General features: G+C 40.6%; 2 protein-coding genes and 1 long non-coding RNA gene across 7 annotated transcripts; 1 reads left to right on the top strand and 2 right to left on the bottom strand.

Moving 5' to 3' along the window:
• The first annotated feature begins 1758 nt into the window (after positions 1-1758).
• pfkfb4b (6-phosphofructo-2-kinase/fructose-2,6-biphosphatase 4b) lies at positions 1759-17303 on the top strand. 5 transcript variants are annotated; one of them, XM_076111087.1, is made up of 14 exons: positions 6826-7027; positions 8459-8575; positions 8696-8792; positions 9306-9372; positions 9476-9550; positions 9638-9694; positions 10009-10130; positions 10212-10419; positions 12063-12209; positions 12313-12417; positions 12527-12656; positions 13218-13280; positions 13490-13554; positions 16266-17303. In XM_076111087.1, the coding sequence occupies exons 1-14, from the start codon at positions 6916-6918 to the stop codon at positions 16323-16325; spliced, it is 1425 nt and encodes a 474-aa protein (XP_075967202.1). In that variant the 5' UTR covers positions 6826-6915; the 3' UTR covers positions 16326-17303. The 5 variants fall into 5 exon arrangements, with proteins under 5 accessions (XP_075967206.1, XP_075967202.1, XP_075967205.1 ...); XM_076111090.1 differs by lacking the exon at positions 16266-17303 and adding an exon at positions 13842-15588; XM_076111089.1 differs by lacking the exon at positions 16266-17303 and adding an exon at positions 13655-15588.
• On the bottom strand, positions 5722-6867 carry LOC142970691 (uncharacterized). The gene is made up of 2 exons (XR_012959290.1): positions 6716-6867; positions 5722-6317 (listed from the first exon to the last, which is right to left on the bottom strand). It is a non-coding gene; the product is annotated as an uncharacterized LOC142970691 (long non-coding RNA).
• arpc4 (actin related protein 2/3 complex, subunit 4) lies at positions 17294-20744 on the bottom strand. The gene is made up of 6 exons (XM_076111093.1): positions 20622-20744; positions 18910-19028; positions 18668-18779; positions 18418-18513; positions 18093-18263; positions 17294-17822 (listed from the first exon to the last, which is right to left on the bottom strand). Exons 1-6 carry the CDS (start codon positions 20622-20624, stop codon positions 17817-17819), a joined length of 507 nt encoding a protein of 168 aa, XP_075967208.1. The 5' UTR covers positions 20625-20744; the 3' UTR covers positions 17294-17816.
• Between the last annotated feature and the right edge of the window lie 793 nt (positions 20745-21537).

The raw sequence follows: 21537 nt of genomic DNA, 5'->3' as shown, positions 1-21537 counted from the left end.
GCAGAAAGAGCACGGGAACAGAGGTACTTTATCTTGAAAATTGTTGTGGAGTGTAAAAATTGTTGTTTTTTATACTTTAAAAGCATACATTTAAAAGTAATACTGGATCTTTTGAGTGCTTTTGCATTTTTGACAGGCCCAGTATCTCAGACATTGCCGAGAGCTGCAGGGGCATCCATCTCCCTTGCTCTGAAGAAAGGACCTTTGCCACCGGTTCCCCCCATCAAAGGCAGCAACACCTCCCAGCAGACACCACAGTACACAGATCCACAACACCAGAGTCTGAGTCCTTTTCAGATTCCTCCTCCACCTTCTATGCCTGCTCCAGTTCTCCCAGAGAGAATCAGAAGGAGTGCAAGTTTCCAACCTGTAAGAGGACCAGGACAAATGCCATTACAGTTCTGTACATTTGAATATGTGAAATGTGTGGTCTGAATGATCTTAACTTTTGCTTGCAATGTCAGGTGGGCTCCAGAAAGAGGTGACCGTATTCTGACTGCAATGAGAGAAGTGTTCAGACAAAAGCAGCGGCTCCAGATGGGTACAGGTGGAAGTCATATGAAGCTGGACCCTAACAGTGACGGGCACCTTTAAAGAAACTTTGGTTTCAACTGTGCTATGTACGATGCACTCATTAAAAAACTGTGATATAGCTGAGATGCTGCATTTTGTCACTTACACAAGGCCATGGCCGGATTAACCTGTTATAGCTGTTATACATCATATGCTATAATGACACCACATGTTGTCAGGTTTTGTTTGTGTCAGTTTATTTGGAGAAAACTTTATTTACTCAATTCCACTAATTACGACTTTATACATATATGTGTGTGTGTGTAGGTGGCCAGTTGATATATATATATATAATAGCCACCATAGCTCAACAAACACACAAGAAATAAATTAATCACAAAATACTGTGAATCACAAAGCTAAAACAAAGACTACAAGATTAAAAACCAGATGTGGAGTTGGTTAAAAGAACAACCAATTATCAACTAAATAACAATACCATGCAGAAATATCTAAATACTCATAAACTAATAAAGCCATGCTTTAAAAGCTCTATGTATAGATTATTTTCACTGGGAGGTAAAGATATCCTGAAGCCATGGATTAAATTATTAAATGGCTAAGATTTGTTCCTGTAGAGGTTTAATACAGCATGCTCATTGATTCCTTAAATATTCATTGGTCACAAAAGGAGCTCAAATCTAACTGTTTCACTCTAATAATGTTGGACAGATCTGTGCTGTACAGATACTGTTCAAGTTATTCCTGTTCTTCCCTTATGGGGCGACGAACAGGCAAATACAAAAACATTTGAAAAGACTATTTAGTCATTTAAAAATCTGAGCACAATATAAACTGAAATAATAAATCATATCTACATTTTTACACATTATCCGCCAACAAGACAGGACCTGAAGATTGTTTTTTTTTACTGCAGGACCCATCTTGGTTGCTGTTGTACTTAGGTGCTGCAAATTCTCTAACAAATTTACAATAAATAAAATGACCAAAACCCAACCTGGGGCACATTTGTGGTCTTGGCCAGTTGTTTGCACTGGTATGTATGAGACTAATTATGGCTCATACACATAAAGGGGCTTAAAACATAATGTAAACAGGGGTAGAGGTAAAGATGGGGTTCCACCATGACCACAGCTGAACAATAACAAATCGACGTGCTTGTGCGCGCGTGCTTATGGACGCGATAATGAGCGCGCGCCTCTCGCAGCGCTCACTCACTTCATTCATTGCTGCCTGTGCTGCTGTAGGGACTCGCAGTGCACACCACGCTGGGAAGAGGCTTTAAACCGAGACCATGAGGGGCTCTTTCCGCCCGAGAAACCCTCGGGACAGGGCAGGTAGGGTGCAAACTCCTCCCGAGTCCTCACTTTTCTCTTTTTCTTATACATGTATATTTTGGACACTGGTTTTGTGTGCAGTGGGCGCTACAGAGCAGCTGGACTAGCAAGCGGAGGAAGTAAACAAGTATGTGTCACGTAGGCATGCTCCAGAGCGAACAGGGTCTGCTCCCGAGGAGAAGTGGGACAGGCTACGCAGTCGTGACATTTGGGAAGGACTGGCTATTTCAGCTTTCACGTAACGAAGAAATAGTTTGCATATGACAAGGATGCTTTGGTCGACTTCCTATCTGCTGTTAAAGCCTGGCTGCAGCAGCTGGTTAGCTAGCCTGTAAGCTAACGTAACTGGTGGACTGACTGTTTATGAGAGGATGTAAACACGACGTTGTAGTCGAAAAGCTCTCCAAACATCACTTATTACGGTATGATGCTGCGTCAAAGAGCCCCAAACAGATCTGAGAGGTTAAGTTGGTACTCGAGAATGTTCGAGAAGTGTGTAGAGTTAGTTATTGCTGCAGGTCTGCGCAGACGATGCAAAGGTAATACTACACATACTGTGTGGGAGGACCAGAGGGTAAACCTATGGTCAGAAGGTCATCTCTGCATACCCTGACCTGCAGGCAGTCAGCTTTGTTTTCAAAGGATATTGTGGACTTGCTTTTAAATGTCTTTTATTTGTTGATATGGTGATTCTTACAGCAACTAGATGTGTGTATCACAAAGATTGCATTGATGGCAGCGAATGGGACAGATGGTGAAGAGATTTCAGTGTTAATTTGGGTCCAACATCTTTGTCTAATGTGTGCTGAATGTACCTTAATGTTGCTCTAAACATTTCAGCTTGAACTTCTGTGTGTTCACTTTTGCATGCTGTCAATCCCAGCCCACTACACTTTGTCTCTTATCGAGGTTCCTCGATGACCACCTCACATGCTACAAATGCCATCTGAACCAATGCTAATACTATGGCCTATATAATCCGGTGACTCAGTTATTATAAGAATATGTTATTATTACGTAACTCTATTTGTCTTGTTTGACATTGTGTCACTGTGCTGTCGTCTTGATGAACGCCCCGAAGAGAGGACGAACTGTACCAAGTCCCTTGTGCGAATATGGTCACAGCGGTTTTAAATGTTGTGGCAGATGTGTGAGGGATGAACAGATCTCAGGCTGTGTTGGTGAGATGTCTGCATGCCAACACACAGAGAGGTGGGGCTAAGCAGAAAAACAAGAAAAACATCCTGGTGTGCGTGTGTATTTGTGGATTTTGATCTAGTCGTTATTTTAGGAACAAATACAGATGGCTACTTTGTACTTTACTACTACTACTACTCGGTGTATATTGTATATTGTATTAAGCTGCCCCTGCAGTTAACAGTGATGTAAATATCATGTTATGAGGCTGTGGAAGCATTGAGTTAGCTTTGTCTCCAGTACCCACTGAGCCCTTTTGTGTTCATCACTGCAGACGGAGAGAAATATGCTTCAGTGGGTGCAGCAGACCCAACACCAATAATATCCCTACGTGCACTTCTCCATGGCTGTGCACCGCACATGATGCCTCAGATGCTGCCAGCTGCAGTAAATCTACCTTCTCCCACCCTCCATTGTTATCCTCTTTATTATACCCAGTAATCCTTATTTTCTCTGTCTTTATTTTCGCCAGATCCCTTCTCTGAATAATCACAAAAACATCACTTCCTCTCATCCTTGTTCATGGTATTGGTGGCTGGCTCACTGCACCTCCCTCCCTCCCTCCCTCCCTCCCTGTCTCTGCTCTCTATCTGGGGGAAAGTTCACCCGCTCGCTCAGAATCTCATTATAGGCTTCAGGCAGAGCTGCTGTAGCCTACGTGTGTAATGCCTATGCAGTCATTGTACGCCTGCTCAGTGCACTGATCTTGCTGATGTTTCACATCTGGGAGCTTTTAAGTGCAGGGTTGTTTGTGTTATTTCTGTATGTTTATGCTTGCAAAAGTAGCAACATTTCTGCACAGTTGAGAAATTAATATTGCTTGTTCAGGCTCATATGAAACCACCTCCTTTCTTTTGTCATCCTCTGTCGCAAGCAGCACAAAAGGGATCTATAGACCGATTCATAGTTGATCAACACAGAATTAATATATCATATGAATATATATATATATATGAACATATTTAATAATCAAGCAATCGTTAAAGCAAAAATGCTAAAGATTCTCTGTATGCAGCTTCTCCAGTATGGCTGTGTTTTTGAGTGATAAAAGTGTAAAAATGAATATCTTTGTGTTCTGGACTGTTGATTGAGCAAAACATTCTTTTTTAGGATGTCGGTGTCAACGCCCCTGTCCACATGCTTTTACTCAGAGTTTGTTGTTCGTGGTTAGTGCTACAGCCCTTAGTTCTAGTTAATGGGACATACAAATGGTACAGTGTTTAATGATATTTTAGGCAATAGTGTGCTGTCTTTTTTGTGTACATTGGCACTGTCATCTGAAAAAGGAAGTGATTTCTGCCCCAAACTGTTGCCAAAACCAAACTAGGTCCTACATGAATGTTTTTCTAGTTTTGGTGTCGAGGAAGTTGACTTGTCTGCACAGAGCACTGAACTCACCTTTAGTTTGAGGTCAAATGCTGTCAGCCAGGCCTCATTGCCCAACGTCAGTATCTGGAAAATCACTGCAGTCAGGTTACAAAAGCTTGTAGACAGTCTTCCCAAGAGTGAAGTGAAGGGTAACTCCATCTTTACTCGAAGATCAATCATATGTTGGTGTAATGTTGGCCTTGAATAAAAACAGTCCTGATCTTTTAAAACTAAACTGGATGTGCTTTAGACTAATCGCTATTAGATCATCGACTCAACATTGTGTTTTCTATTTAACAAACGCAACATGAAATGAACTAAAGGAAACAGCAAAGCATCTTTTAGATAAGATAGTGTAAACACTCCATGCAAAAGGAAGTTTAACTCTGCATCGGCTATAAAAGATCTGCGTTATGCAGCAGTGAGTTGTTACATTTCAAACGTGTGTGTGTGTGTGTGTGTGTGTGTGTGTGTGTGTGTGTGTGTGTGTGTGTGTGTGTGTGTGTGTGTGTGTGCGTGCGTGTGCGTGTGCGTGTGCGTGTGCGTGTGCGTGTGCGTGTGCGTGTGCGTGTGTGCGTGCGTGCGTGCGTGCGTGCGTGCGTGCGTGCGTGCGTGCGTGCGTGCGTGCGTGCGTGCGTGCGTGCGTGCGTCTTGCTGATGGGATTAGTCCTGCTGACATGCTAACTTTCCCTGACGGCGGTGCCCTCTGACCTCTGGATGTGTTGACTGTCACAGTAGATGCTGAGTTAATAAGATCCATCTTTCTCTCGACTAGATGTTCATTCATTTCATTTTCTTTGCTGCAGTCCAAACTACTGGCTTTAAAAGTAAGTGCACAGCGCCACCTGGTGTTACAACTGCGACATTACATTAAGATTCATTGGGCTAAGAACGACCTACTGTATTCAAGTTGTCCTCATTTGTTTACAGACATTTTCTAAAAACGAAACTTATGTTCTCAGAATTCTACGAAAACAAAGTCAACAGACACACAAAAGGTAAAACTCAACTGATCCCAAAAATGAAACAATAAAACATAAAAATTCAAAACAATACTATATCTTCTAAAAATGGGACATTGTGTTCAAATGACACACACATGATTAAACATTTCCAATAACCAATTCCACAATGATGTGCTCAATGTAAAACACCTTTATGAATGTAAAACTGTAATATTAATGCATTATCAGAAGATCCCTTTTGCATGTTTAGTGGTACACATTCTACGTATGTACAGGAGTCTGTTGTAAATACTCAAATAAAGAAGCCCAATGATACTGTATAAACAAAAACATTTTTTTATTTTTCTTAAAATACAGTATAATCAGGAAAATAAAAAGCAGATTAATTGAAAGGACTTGTTAGCTGCAGCCCTAAATTGAAAATGTTTTGAATTACATAATAGATCAAAATAAATGAGGAAATGAATAAGAAGAACAAGCTAACAGCAGCTGATTTAAATCCTTGGTTGGCATACATGTGCGTTATATAATGTTCAAATTGTTATTGACTTGTGCCATAAGAACGCTGTGTGATATGTGGGCCTCGTGACCGGGCCGCGTGTAATTCTTGTGGCCACGACAGTTTTCGTGATGGTGTTTATGTGAGCTCACAACTCCAAGCAGTCAGCACGCCCCCCCCATCCCCGACCCGCCTCTCCTATTGGCTGCTGGACCTCTCATGTCTCCTCTGATTGGTTCATTTCTCAGCAGCATTCACTGCCCATGTGTGCAGCATGTGCGCATCTGACGGCTTTGTTTTTCTATCAACTGCTCTTTTCCGCTTCTCTTGCTCACTTGTTACCGTCATTACGGTGATTTCTTTGAAAAGGTTTTCCTAGAAATGAGTGAGCTCGCTGTTGGGATGTTTTCTTATGGTCTGGAAATATATGAAAAGGATTCAAGGATTCGTATTTGTTGCATTTACCCCACAGAAAGTTCAGTAAAATGTAAAGGAAAACAATAAATCAATGCCCCAACAATGTATTTCTCAATTAATGAGAGCACATTTGTTTGATTGATATGATTGACAAATTAAATAACCTTTATTTGTGAATTGAGCGTTGTATTGATCGAATTTCCATTATATTTCTAGCTCTGAAAAGTATACTTAAGTTAGGATTATTTTGTCAAACATTATATATCTCTTTATCTTTTGAGTAAATACGTTATTACTGTCTTCTTAAAATATTACTGCATATTAGTGCAATTGAGGCAGTTAGTTGAGGTTAAAATAACACCACTGAAATGCTGTTTAAGCAAAGTCATATCCTGTACCTGGCTTTGTTTTGCTCCCTCACTCTGTGTTGCGCTCAGTCTCCAGTCGTTACGGTAATCTGCTGTTTCTGCATCTGCTGTTCCTCTGCTAATAGGCGACACTCCCCCCCCCGCCAGTCAGATGAATCAGACTGCCAGGGCTAGAGCCCACCGCCTCAGTTTCACATACGCAGGGTAACATCAGTGATACAACATCCAGGATGTTAGACAACGAAGAGTTCATGTTAGACACGTCTCCGCGGGAGCTCACCCAGAACCCGCTCAAGAAGATCTGGATGCCGTGCAAGAACGGGCATATAGCTCAGAGACGGGGTAAGATGCAGCCGGCCGGCCAGAGCCGCAAAGGATGCGACTGGGAGTCAATGTGAATTTCTGCTAATGCTATTCCTATTTTATATCATATTTTACGTTATTAATGTTTCCTGATTCAAGTGAAGTCTGTCTTAAAGATATTACGTTTTGTGACATTTACGCGCGGTTGTTTTAGACGTTGCGCACAAATAAAGTAATGCATATTATTGCCTTTTTGTGCTGCTTGGCAGTGTTTCATCAGCTGGTCTGGTTTCGAATATGCATGGAGATATTATAATCACGCTTATTGCAAGCTCGCTGCATCAATTTACCCCCAAGATCACCCCCACAGACAACATGTATGATGGGTGTTGACCGACGTGGATGTGAGGCTGAGCAGCTGTGTCTGGTTCGCACCCTCTGCATGTCGGCTGGTTTTTGCTGAGTCAAGCTCTGCGTTCTTCATTGCTGTTTCTTTTGAAACAAGCGTTACACATCAGGAGCAGTTTATTATGTCTGTCCTCAACCGAGTAAAACTGAGTTTCTCCACAAAGAATCACACAAAAGCACCACTTTAAATATGTTTGTTTACATTTCTCAAAACGAAATCAATCAGCATGAAAAAAGCACTAATTGATCAAATAAATCTTATGCGGCCAAGACATAAACGACTGTTTGGGTGACTAATCAACTAAGAGGGGGCAACCCTAAAAATGTGAGTTGTAATCAAAAAAAGTAAAAGTAAAAAAAGTAAGAAATTAACAATCAAAGGAAATTTGGAGGAAAAAAAAGTGTCTGCAGAATCTAAAATACTGTGATTGCTTCTGTGTGACATTCTTTAATAATAGTAAAATAAACCCAGAAAGAGATTTAAAATTTTTGTAAGAATAAAAAAAAAAAAAATAGATAAGAGATTTAATGTGTACATCCTGAGATACAGCATCCACATTTCACAAAACGTTAGCGCCCTGTAGGCTACAGCGTGCTTTTCAACCGGACCGTGTCTGCAGCGTGGGGCTGTCCCTAATTAACCAGCGTGTTCCTCCGGCCAGCTTTTAAAGAAGTACGTGAGGGTTGACAAATTGGAGACCCCACCCTCTGCTGTCCACATGTACATCCTTGTATCATCCTTGTTTTCAGTCGTTTGTTTATGTGTCATCCCTTCACCTTTTCTTACTCTCCTTAAGAGCTAGGTTCGAGCCCTGATAGTGAATACATTCAAAATGCTGATCAGTAGTCTCATGGTTTAGATCAGTCATTCCCAAAGACGGGATCAGGACCCACTGATGGGTCGCAGGAGAGGACTATATAGTGTAATTATGAGGAATCTTAAAGACTAATTAAACTCTTGTTGAATGGAATAATGTCGACGAGCTGTGCTCAGCCAGTTAAATATGTGAGAAGTGAGTTAAATCCATTAAAGGTGTGTTTCTCTTCCTCCCTCTCTCACAGTGTGTATGACAAACTGCCCGACCCTCATTGTGACTGTTGGACTTCCAGCTCGAGGGAAGACTTACATTTCAAAGAAGCTCACTCGCTATTTAAACTGGATTGGTGTTCCAACCAAAGGTACCAGCTACACACACATATATAATATGTAATACATAATATGTACATATTACCTTAAAGTAGAAACCAGCTATACTCTATAATCCTTTTAAAAATACATCATATTTTCATCTGTAACAGAGTTCAATGTTGGCCAGTACCGGAGGGAGTGTCTGAAGATCTACAAGTCCTTTGAGTTCTTCCGTCCAGATAATGAAGAAGGGTTAAAAATCCGACGGTAAGTCTTCACTGATTGGCCAACCAAAAGCAATGACGAGCCAACAGTCTGCAGGTTTTCAGGTAATTGGATGGAATGAAAACCTGCAGACTGTTGCTTCCCTCTAATTCAGAGTAACCAGCAAACGACTATTATCTATGAAAAGATGTAGAGGAGTATTGTGTACCTGACCGGAGAAGTGTGTGTGTGTGTGTGTGTGTGTGTGTGTGTGTGTGTGTGTGTGTGTGTGTGTGTGTGTGTGTGTGTGTGTGTGTGTGTGGTTGTCAGAGCTTCTCCTTGATTTGATGACATAGCCGTTTTAGGACCTGTAAACCATTTCTAATTCCAGGATGTCTCCTATTGTTTTGTACGTCACAAATTTCTACCAAAGAAACACCATTTAATGGTAGATATTTGAGGTTGACAGGTTTACAGTCTGCCTGCCTGAATGAAAATTCAGCAGTCGATGTAGTTGGGTCACAAGCGTTTGAAGTCTTTGCACCGTATGACTCTGTGTCTGCTGTCCTTCTGCAGTCAGTGTGCGTTGGCAGCACTCAATGATGTCCGGCAGTACCTGAGTGTCGAAGGAGGACAGGTGGCGGTGAGTCCTTGATGTTGTCCCTCAGTTCTCCACGGCAAAATTATCACAATATCAAAACAAACTGTACATCACAGCTGAAGAAGTGTTTTTCCTGCTTTTTCAGGTGTTTGATGCCACAAATACAACGAGAGAAAGAAGAGGCACTATTGTCAAGTTCGCTGAGCAGAATGGGTTCAAGGTATGTTAACCGAGGCAAGGTGTCATTTAGTTTACGTCACTTTGACTTGATGGCCTCTAAGTTTACTCGATTGTCTTGTCACTGCAGGTATTTTTTGTGGAGTCTGTGTGTGAGGACCCAGATGTCATTGCACAAAATATAGTGGTAAGCCTTTTCTCTTTTTGTTCTATCCAGTATAGATATTAGAAAATACAATAAGCAGACCATGTACTGTATTTTCTTTTTTTTAAAGAGACAAAAATCACTCTTCCTTACAAAGGATAGCGTGACATTGCAAACTGCATTTTCACGCTTGCATTTAAGTCCAAATCCAAGAGCAGTTTACCTTAAAATATGTTCATATGAAGGCTTTCTCAGAGTTAAGGTGTAGACAAACAAGCTCGGTGGAAACAGTGTCAGGCAGACAACTTCCTCTCTTCTCTGCTCACATACTCTCCCTCCGGTTCTACCTTTTGTAGCAAGTTAAGTTGGGCAGTCCAGACTACATTCACTGCAACACAGAGGAGGCCATTGAGGACTTCATGAAGAGGATCAAGTGTTACGAGTCCTCCTATCAGCCTCTGGACGAGGTTCTGGACAGGTGAGGAAACACAAAATGACTTAGACTAGATTACAGTACCTCATCAAGATGGCTGGTGGTTGACTGACTCTCTTGCTCCAGGGATCTGTCTTACATAAAGATTATTGACGTGGGCTGCCGTTACCTGGTGAACCGCGTCCTTGACCACGTCCAAAGCCGGATCGTCTACTACCTGATGAACATCCACATCACGCCGCGCTCCATCTACCTGTGTCGCCACGGGGAGAGCGACCTCAACATCAAGGGACGGATTGGAGGAGACTCTGGCTTATCCCCCAGAGGAAGAGAGGTGTGTGTGTGTGTGTGTGTGTGTGTGTGTGTGTGTGTGTGCGCTGAGTCTGTATTAAAGTCATGTGTGAGTTTTTATGTAGTCTAAAGCAACAATAATTCTCCATGCCACAATTTAAATTATGACATTTTTTCATAAAAGCCTAATAGTCCAATGAATAGTATCTTGTATTTCAACACTTTTTATTTGAACAGATAGACCACGTCTACAAGAACATTCAGTGACAAAGAGATACAAACAGATGTATAAAGTAAGAAGTATAAACCTATAACACCCATAATAACAGCAGCAAGTACAATACAGAATGAATAAATAAGTATATCTAAATAAATAAAATAAAATTCCATTTCACATCTTTGGAGGGACTCCATAACTGTAATCCAGAGACAGGACAAATCATTGCGCAAGTGCGTGTGTGTGTACTTGTGCATCTATATTCGTTTTTGTTCAATTTGACTTAAACCTTTTGGAGTTAGGACATTTTTTAGGTCATTTGAGCTGGAGCTTCAAAGGGCTGATTGAGGATTGCGACTTGGTTGGAATTAGGTTTGGGTTTAGTTTAAGGTAGCGGGCTAGAGAATGAGAGTATGCCTTCAAGAGTGTGTGAGTGTGTGTGTGTGTGTGTGTGTGTGTGTGTGTGTGTGTGTGTGTGTGTGTGTGTGTGTGGAAAAGGACAAAAATGAATAAATAAGTATATCTAAATAAATAAAATAAAATAATACCAAAATATAATAAATAACTAAATATAATAAATAACTAAATATAATAAATAAACTAAACTAAATACAAATAAACAAATGAAATGTCAGTCAGACTGGCACAGCGGAGTTTGTTAAAAATATTCCAGGAAAGACTGCCACGCCTTGTGGTATTTATCCCTCGAGCTTTAGTCACGATACCTCAACTTGCCTAGTTTTCGGTGTCCCGTTACATCCTTGACCCAACGAGCATGTGACGGTGGAGTCCTGTCCTTCCACTTAGACGACGGGCCCAGAGGGAAGCAAATGCTCGAGTGTGATTTGCTGTTTGAAAGGGACATCCCCTTGGTCCAGAGACCGCCGTTATAGGGTTCATGGGCATGTTCGACTGACAGAAGAAAACATGTGATATCGGGTAGCAGGGACACCATGACACCTCTGGCCGGTGGAATCCACCTCTGGATACAACTTACCAAATCTATAACTCTGAGAATCTGCACATACGTTTAATACATGACAAATATCTTTCTAAAACTTTTCTTTTGTGTTGCACTTTCATGTAACTAAGACTATAGAAGTGTAAAAAAAATATTCCAAGAGACATCTATATCCAGTGTATTCTATATTGCCAAATTAGATAACAGGAACATAGCCAGGAGTCAGCTACAGAACAACCACTGGTATGAATTATGCTTTGTCCCGTAATATCTCTTCACATTAAAAACTCTTTCATAACAGCGACGGTATCTGGGCATAGACGAACGCAACTGTTTCGACTTTCAGTGAAAAAGCGATCAACTTCCCACTGCTTCTAAAAATGTGGCGGTTCTCGCTGTCAACTTTGCGCTTCTTCGCAGCGGCCATTGTACCTAGCAGGACATGACAAACCGTTCATATTATATAACGTCTGTTTATGAAGATGGATTTTGTTTTCTTGCATTCTAGTATGCCAAAAGCCTGAGGAAATTTATCCAGGACCAGAACATCAACGATCTAAAAGTGTGGACCAGCCAGATGAAGAGGACCATCCAGACAGCGGAGAGCCTGGGAGTTCCATACGAACAGTGGAAGTCCCTCAACGAAATCAATGCTGTATGTTGATTCCTGTATTCAGCAAAATAAATAATTAATAACAGCCTTTTTCTTAAGCATGTGTTTACTCAAGCTAAGCACACACTCTCCCCTCTTTTCAAAGGGTGTGTGTGAGGAAATGATGTACGAAGAGATTCAAGAGAATTACCCTCTGGAGTTTGCACTGAGAGACCAAGACAAGTACCGCTACCGCTATCCTAAAGGAGAGGTGAGAATGGGACTCTTCCAAATGTCTCGCATCTATTAGTTAGAGGTGAATAAATGTGTTTGTTTCCTGTAAACTGTGTGTTTCTGATCGTTCCGTGATTCTCCGTCAGTCTTATGAAGACCTGGTGCAGCGGCTCGAGCCAGTGATGATGGAGTTGGAGAGACAGGAAAATGTTCTGGTTGTTTGTCACCAGGCCGTCATGCGTTGTCTTCTTGCATATTTCCTGGACAAGACTGCAGGTATGAAGGACTTTGCAGTAGGCAATGTGAACAAAATTGTAAAGTGTATCATTTTCAGATTATTTGCTGATTCATGATGTACATCGGAATAGTTTTTAAACTAGAATTATCGCCTTGCCTCTGTCAACCAGTCTAGTGTCAGTTTACACCCATGTGTGTCCAAAATGTCATCGCGTCATCATTTTATTCTATATGACGTGTGTGAAATTCTTATAACTAGCATATGAATTCTGGAGTTATGGCCAAAAATGTGTTCTGTGAGGTCCCAGTGACCTCTGACCACCAAATTCTAATCGGTTAATTTATGAGTCCAGGTGGACGTTTGCGCCACATTTGAAGAAATTCCTAAGTTATCACGATTATGAGAATGGGACGGACGGACAGATGGACAGACGCACTGTTCACATGTACAGACAACCTGTAAACATAATGCCTCCGGCCAAGGCTGTAACCAACATGACTTATGGAAAAGTCATAAAAAAACTTTAAAGAAAATATGCAGTACACCGTGACCCTGAAACTTCCAGCATGTTACATAACTTTCTATCTCTGTTTCCACAGAGGAGTTGCCTTATCTTAAGTGCCCTTTGCACACGGTATTGAAGTTGACCCCTGTGGCTTACGGTGAGTTCTGTCATTTATATATATATATATATATATATATATATATATATATATATAATTTATATATAGTATTGACTATTATTATTCTTCCAAACTGATCCAAAAAGGCATCAATGTTTTTTGTAGCCTCATTTTGTCTGAATCATTTGCCAAATCGCCTCCACTTGGTCTAACTCTAAGTAATCTTTGCTTTGTTTGCTCTTTCTCAGGATGCAAAGTGGAGTCTGTCTGTTTAGGCGTGGACTCTGTGAACACACACAGAGACAGACCAGAGGTAGGTATCCCAGGCAGCACACAGAAATGTCTCTCAGCAGACGACGTAGACAACTTCAATCCACTTCAGGGGTGATTCACCTCACTGCGTTTTCCTCCAGTTCATCTGGGACCGGGGACTCCATTGGATTCGGGAGAATCGTTAAACTATGAAAGCTGTGTGTTGACTTTCTTTAATGATTTCTAGAGAGACACATTGTCTGTGTTGCATCGTATTTAGTGTGTATGTCCCTCCTAAAGCCGTCCTAGCACTCAGTGCTGATCCGTCCCTCTCTCCTTATTGCACAGAGAATGTAAATCCTTCACACAAAGGAAACCGTGTTCAGGCTCCGTCCACCAGTGATCTCTGACCACAATCAAGACAGCTGTGACTTACCATTGACACTGTCCTGTCAGCATTTACCTTTTAGGTCGGAGCAGATTTTTTTATTTTTTTTTATCTCTCAAGTATTCTCAAGTATCGGCCCTGAGAGCTCAACACACTGCAACTTAGAGACAACATTTAGCAAAGTAAGAAAACACGACCAAATATAGAAACACGTAGATTATAACACAGAACACAATGGACATAAGGTTGTTTTTTTTAAACAGTTATATTTACTTTTTTTGTTTCTTATTTTAACATTCTCTTTGAATGTTTCAGAATTGAATTGGTAAACTGGTAATCAGTGAAAGGCTGACGCTAGATTAACAGCAGATCTCTAAAATAACATCATGCAATCACAATGTGCCAGGAAATGAAGCCAACAGGGAAGTGCCTAAAACTGCAGTTCCTCACATGACCACTTGAGGTCGGCTCCAAAAGTGAGTCAATCTCTGCAGACCCGAATGTTAAAATGCCAAACTTTAGAGCAGAAATAAACATGTTTACTGCGTTTTGGTCTCTATGGCTTATTTGTCACGTCCATGACGACTGTAGATGGAGTGAATATTTATATAACTCACCCTTTTAATTTATATTACGTCTTAAAGTTAGGCATAATTGAGGGCGTGGCCACTTTAAATGACAGGTAGCTGTCTGCTCTGCTGCGTCACCCGGGCTGCTTCAGCTCCTCCTCTTTTTTAGAGTTGAGTTGTGTCGTCACTGCCAAGAGGCCGGAGCCACCCGCTTTGAGTGGCTCCTCAGAAACCTTAAGGGTGACGATACTGAGACTACGTCCATACTTTATGTGCAGTCTACAGCTTTGACTAGTTGCAGTGTTTTTAAGTCTCAGGGCCACTGCATTTCATTCCATTTCACATCTTTGGAGGGACTCCATAACTGTAATCCAGAGACAGGACAAATCATTGCGCAAGTGCGTGTGTGTGTACTTGTGCATCTATATTTGTTTTTGTTCAATTTGACTTAAACCTTTTGGAGTTAGGACATTTTTTAGGTCATTTGAGCTGGAGCTTCAAAGGGCTGATTGAGGATTGCGACTTGGTTGGAATTAGGTTTGGGTTTAGTTTAAGGTAGCGGGCTAGAGAATGAGAGTATGCCTTCAAGAGTGTGTGTGTGTGTGTGTGTGTGTGTGTGTGTGTGTGTGTGTGTGTGTGTGTGTGTGTGTGTGTGTGTGTGTGTGTGTGTGTGTGTGTGTGTGTGTGTGTGTGTGTGTGTGTGTGTGTGTGTGTGTGTGTGTGTGTGTGTGTGTGTGTGTAAAAGGACAAAAATACCATGTAGGATTTAACATTGGGTGAATGTTACTCCGTTTATATTATCGTAAAGTCTGTTTTTTTATACTTAATGTATGCAAGTGACAAATACATGAATTGAATCAAAATGTAATTTTCATTCTAGTAATAGTTTTTTTTATTTTATTTTTTTATCTTTATATTAACTCTTGTTTACTGCTTAAATGTTAAGGCTTAATCTGCAATGCCCAACAAACGTCCACTTGAATCAAGATGTTTGCTATAATATGATCACTAATGGTGTTAACTGGTAGCTGGAGAGCACACATGCTTAAATCATTTCATCAAGTGTAACTTTTTTCAGATTTTTTGTGTTTGTGAAGGTCATTGTAAATATAAAAATCCAAATTGGAAAAAAAATTCATTCTCTTTCTCTTGTTACTTTTTTTTGGTGAATACATTAACAATCGGTTATTTTGTCTCTCAGATAATGACTATAATGTGTCTAACAGTACAGTCCTCTATATGTCAGTTGGGGTTTGAGTAGACATTGAATGATTTGTCTCAATAAAGCAGGAAGTAATGTATGAATAGTAATCTACAGTAAAATGCTGACTTCTGTATTTCCTCCTAAACAGTGGTGTAGTGGTTGTTGATGAGGTGGGTGTACTTCTAGGTAGATGGGTGGGTTACCGAGGAGAACGTGTGTATTCTCTCCTATATATTCCAGTGGCTGTTTGGCTCATGGGTGGGTATACTGTAAACCGCCAGAAAAAGAGGTGTGTATACCCGCATATACCCTGCACTACACCACTGCTCCCAAGCGTACTTTAGATGGTTCTGTGGCAATGTAAATCTACATTTAAAAAAGATTATCTTATAGCAAAATAATTAATTTCATACCCTCTGTGACAATACCCACAAGTTCGATTCATATATTCTAGAAATACCAGATGAAAGCATATATTCTGACTTCATTAAATTAATTGTATCAGTCATGTTACTATGTCAAGGGAGTATTCAATGAATTCAAATCAATATGTAAATGTCATAAGTAATGTAGGATTGTAACTCAGTCCTTCTCTCTCATTGCTGTTTCAGAATGTGAAAGTGCAGCGCACCACTGATGACGCTCTGCAGACAGTCCCCGCTCACCTCTAATATTCTTCACTTCCTGTTCCAGCTGCAACCTTGTCCGACTTTCGTTCAGCCCTCTGAACTGCATTATGGGAGTGGTGCTCCGGTACAGGAGTACAACTGTAAAGCACTTTCACCAACTGTAATCCATTTTTATATGTCTGTTCTGTAGCTCAACTCCTACTGAAGAAAATGCCAATATTTTTGATAAGCGTGTCTACTTCTATTGTTGCACTGACATTCCTATCATTTTCAGCACCTTTTCCATGATTATATTTAATATTGTCTGTATATTGTGCACTGTGTATACTGCCATATGTTCCCAGTGTTTCTGAACATTTTACTGTATCATACCCCTGAAAAAAAATGAACTACTTTAGTTAAGATGACCTTTATCAAAGTCCTTAATCCCTGAGTTTCTTTCAGGAAACACATCAACGTTTTCATTTTTTTAACTGTTTTTCTCAGTTAGTTGTTGAATTATATTAAAAATGCAGCCATTTTGCTCAGTGTATCTACCATGAGAAAACAAATTAATATAAATCTTAAAACATGATTCACACGTTCAGTAATCAGAAATCCTGGGATGAGGTACTCCCTCTTATGTTTAAACCAAAAAAGATGTACGGGTGGACTTTGTGGGGTGCCGTTTTTAAGACATACAATGAAATGTTAAGACAAATCTGCAGTCATAAGTCTGTCTGTTTGACCAATGATTTAAGTGAATGCCTGCCTGGTGCTGTGCAAACTGTACACACAGTTTGATGTAAGTTGTGTGTGTAAATCAACATGTATTTTACGGTACGCCATTATTTTGAGAACTCTGTAATGTTGTACATTTGATATTGTAAAATGACTGTACTGGAAATATAATTCCAAATGCCTTGTTTGTCTCCAGCTGTCAAAATCTGAATAAACCTTCAATGTTTGGGTTTAAGACAGAGCTGCTGTTTATGTTTCATGACATTAAAAAAAAAGAAAGAAATCACATACAAAGAATAATGCTTTTTATTTATCTTCACTTTCAGCAAGTATATTTATTTTAATTATTTCCATCTTCAAAAGGGTTTATTTTGTGGACTTTTGTACTAATACAAGAAACGTGCACCAAATGATTGCCCTCGTTGTTTAAAGTCAGTCATAACAAAACACAGCTAAATTAAATTTATGTTCATATAATATATATATATATTAAAAAAAACATTTAAATTTAAATGCATTTTACCCTGTGCTCATGAATATTGATAACAAATAGCTTTTTAAGGAGCTGCCCTGACTTCTAATGTTCTAAAGGCAGAAATGAATGTCTGTTGTGAATATTGATATGTACAAAAATCCATATTTCTATAATCTGTTAAAGAGCAAAGCCCCATTTGCCAGTGAGTACACCTTTACTGAGCATCTTATGTTTCTCCACTTCTCATGGTTGATCAGATCTCCTCTCTGCTCTGCGGTGTGAAAGCTCCACAGTGACCGCCAAGAATGCAAAAGAAACGTGTTCCCAGCTTCTCTCTCTCAGAACTGCAGGAGTACAAGAAAAACAATGTCTAAGCTTCAGTAAATCAGAAAGACAGAAGAAATTACATGAACTTTTTACTACTTCAAACACCTACAACATTAATAACATTGTAGCCCTAAAATAACAGCATAATATACGACATAAATCAAAGTCCCACCATACAAAACACAGACAATAAGGTAAAAATAATGCAAAAACTAAACCACTGGTGCATAACGCTGCATCAATGCGAGCGTTGAAACACAGAAACATTTCTAATAACTACAACTTACATTTTTGAGGAACTCCTCTGCGACAATACGAGCCCTGGCGTTGACGGACAGCTTCATCTCACTGATCTCTTTGTCAATTTCCTCCATGAAATGAATGACGTAGTCCACCAGCTTGTGTTTGTACATCTGCTCTGTGTGAAAGTTGGTGATGAGAAAACTGATGTCATAGCCCTGCGAAGTGAAGATAGATGGAGGAAAAAAGAAGAAGAGTATTTTAAACTTTAAACAGAAATAACTGACGCTAATGTAAAGCAAGGTTCCCACTACCTGCAACAAATCATTTTTCAAGTTAATACATTTTCCATAACTGTAAACGCACACCTACCTCCACTGGTTTCCTCCTCAGGATGAAGAAGTTCTCCGCTCTCATCATCATGAAACGCATGAATTTATGGCACAGAATCTTCTCAATCTCATCTGCCTGCAGCAGCAGAATAGTTAAACTTGGTCAGGATTACAGATACAGTTCTAATCTTTACGTCACTCATATTAATCACTAACTGCTTAGCATCCAGCAGTTTAGTATCGGGGTCTAAACACATAACCATTGGCTCCCAGACAGCAGCCCGACCGACCTGCTTGACAGCGATGCTGATTCTGACCGAGTTGATGGAGCCCTCGATCAGAACTTTCTCCTTTTCGTTACGGCTGATGATCACGGGCTGGAGGAGCAACTCTTTACTACTTCTATAAGTGAGAGAAACAACACATAATTCAATTTGTCAGTCCACTAGAGAGGTGAAACTCAGATTTCATGCACTGCTGGGTGTTGTTCACCGCTCCAAAGTCGTACTCAGTGTTGCGGTGACAGACTCACCGCACTTCCACCTCTGGCTTGTTGTGTCTCTCCACCACTTGCGAGGAGAAATTCTCCAGGCAGAGGGCGGCCTGCAAGGTAGCACGGACTGCATTGAGATACGGGCGCAAGGTAGCCGTCTGAGGGAGGAAAGCGAGAAAGAGTAGATGAGGAACATTCCTAAAAGAAGAATGTCTGAATCTACAGGTACGATTGTGGATAAACACGTTTCAAATACACACTGTTCCCTAACAGCCGTCCTGTACCGCCGGGTTCACACTGGGCACTAGCCTGGCTGGTTCACACCAGAGGCGCATCTTGCAACAAGCATTTTTTGTTCCTCTGCTGTTTTCGATAGAGCAGGTCTTTCTCTGTGTCTGCTCGTCATACTCGCTCTCTGTTCAGACACAACAGACAAATATTTGGAATAAGTATCCTCCGCAATTTAAAAACCACAACCACTGCGCTACGCAGTGCGTGTTCTGGCCCAATTGGTTTACATGGGAGCGCTTCTCTTTCAGTGTGAACCCGGTGTGATATCACGTGATAGTGAGTCACTGTAGCGTCCAGACTGCCCTCATGAGAAGACGCAGAAGTAGAGCTGCCTGAGGGCTTGTCTGTGTACGCTTTAAAAGTCTGTTTATCAGATTAAAGTCAAAGTGGCGGAAATGAAAAAACACTTTTTTTGTGTCGTCCTCCCCACCACCAGGAGACTACTTCAACATGAGACGATCTCCAGTGAGCGGTTAGTTGTAGCAACTCACATTCAGTCAGCGCAAACCCTGGCGTTGTTTTTTCTTCTTCTTTCTAACAACGGCTGACTGTAAATGTTGATTATATGGATACAATAGTAGAGGTTTGGAGCATGTGGCCAGATTTTACACATTGCAAGCTGAGCATTGTGAAAATTACAGAGCCACTTACTGAAATACTATTAACAATATGATCTAAAAAACACATGGCTACAAGCCTTTTACTAATTTTAGAAGTGCCTAACTCCAAATACCCCATCTCACAAAACTTGGACTCAGATTAATGTGCAAATATATAACAACATTGCCTGTCCTGATTAAACAAATACAATCACTTCTCATATCTTTATGACATACCATACTATGATTTGATGTGTGTATATACAGTATGTATGCAAGTGTTGTGTATCTGTAAACTGAGACCAGTGTTTAACCCTCAACCTGGGTGTATGCAAAGAACTTACTCAACCATCTTGTTTTCTGTAAGTATCTACAAAGAAGCGTTATCCCTCATGTGACACATGATTCCACGACTATCTCCAAACGTCACTAAAAACAACACATGCTAGGGTTCTTCTTACAGCTGAGGGACTACACAGCTCCAGGTGGTGTATCAGTTCATTTGGGTCCAGAGTTAGCTCGTTCCACAAATGTGTCCATCACTCTACATTCCTCAGCAACACAATATTACGAAGGAGCTACGACCACTCTCACACGTCATCACGATAAATGCGCGCATCACCAGCTGAATGACGAAGTAGGGTTCTATGTTAGGTTTGTCATTCAGCTTGGAAACAGACCGGCTAACGTTAGCCTGTGAGCTAACTACCTGCTTAGCTAGTCACAATACACCGAGAAGAAACCCTGCAGGGATGCAGTGTAGCCGAGGAGCGGATACGGCTCAATGTCGACACGCTCGGACATAATGTAACTTTGAAACTGTGTCGGTTTATCAGCGCATTGCGTCTCAATGTCTCTTACCATGTCTCTGTGTGACGAGATGCGGCTAAAGGCGGAAGTAGCTGCACTTGTCGGTCAGGGTTTTTCCGTGAAAAATACCGGAACTCAACTCTGCCTCCGGGTTGCTTCTGGTGAGAAGGTTTTTGGGCACAATTAGCAAAATTAAAAATAAAACACCGAGGTTTCAATTGTGTTTTTAATGCTTTTCAGTAATACTATAATGAAAGAAAAAGCCGAATAATTCCCTTTTTTTTCAAAACCAAAGAATAACATTGGAGGCAAAACGTGCAATACCAGTCTACCTGGTTATTACTGAAAGCACATATTTGTTTAACAGGTTGTTTTATTTTTCAGTTTGAGTTTTTTGAGTACTGGACTTGCACATATTCAACATCTTATACAATTAACAATTGAATGATGTTGAGTTGGGAGTCAGGTTTTCATTTTGGATGCCAGTGCTAATTACTTTTCTCAATTATAAACATGCCACTGTTCGATTCTTAGAGCAAACAGAAATCTCTGTGCAGGGACACTTGTAAAACTTTACAATCCTCACAAAAATCCCTTTAAATTATAAAGCAGCACTTAGTCCATATTGAGCAGTTGGGCTTGTCAGACATGTTTAAATTAGATGAAGTTGTGCTGGGGAAATCTGGACTAATAGCCTCAGTAGTTCTAAAATCCTGACTACAGCCCTGGCAATGTGAACTTTTTATTCTATAGTTAGGCAAAGTGCAGGATAGCAGATTCAGCTTGAGCATCCATGGGAATAGACCTTTTTCATGGAAGACATTTTTAGAATTGTCATAGCAGGAAACACACAGGAGCAACATTAATGACTCCCTTCCATCAAGTGTCCCAGTCAGCCATAACAGTGAGCGAGCACACACAAACCCAGGGCCTTGGAACTAGCTCATCTAAATGGAATGCAGCCGTT

The sequence above is a fragment of the Anarhichas minor genome, unplaced genomic scaffold, assembly GCF_050575085.1.
Source record: "Anarhichas minor isolate MPS153535 unplaced genomic scaffold, ASM5057508v1 ptg000043l, whole genome shotgun sequence".
Taxonomy (NCBI): Eukaryota; Metazoa; Chordata; class Actinopteri; order Perciformes; family Anarhichadidae; genus Anarhichas; species Anarhichas minor.
This window is presented reverse-complemented; position numbering and strand designations above follow the sequence as displayed.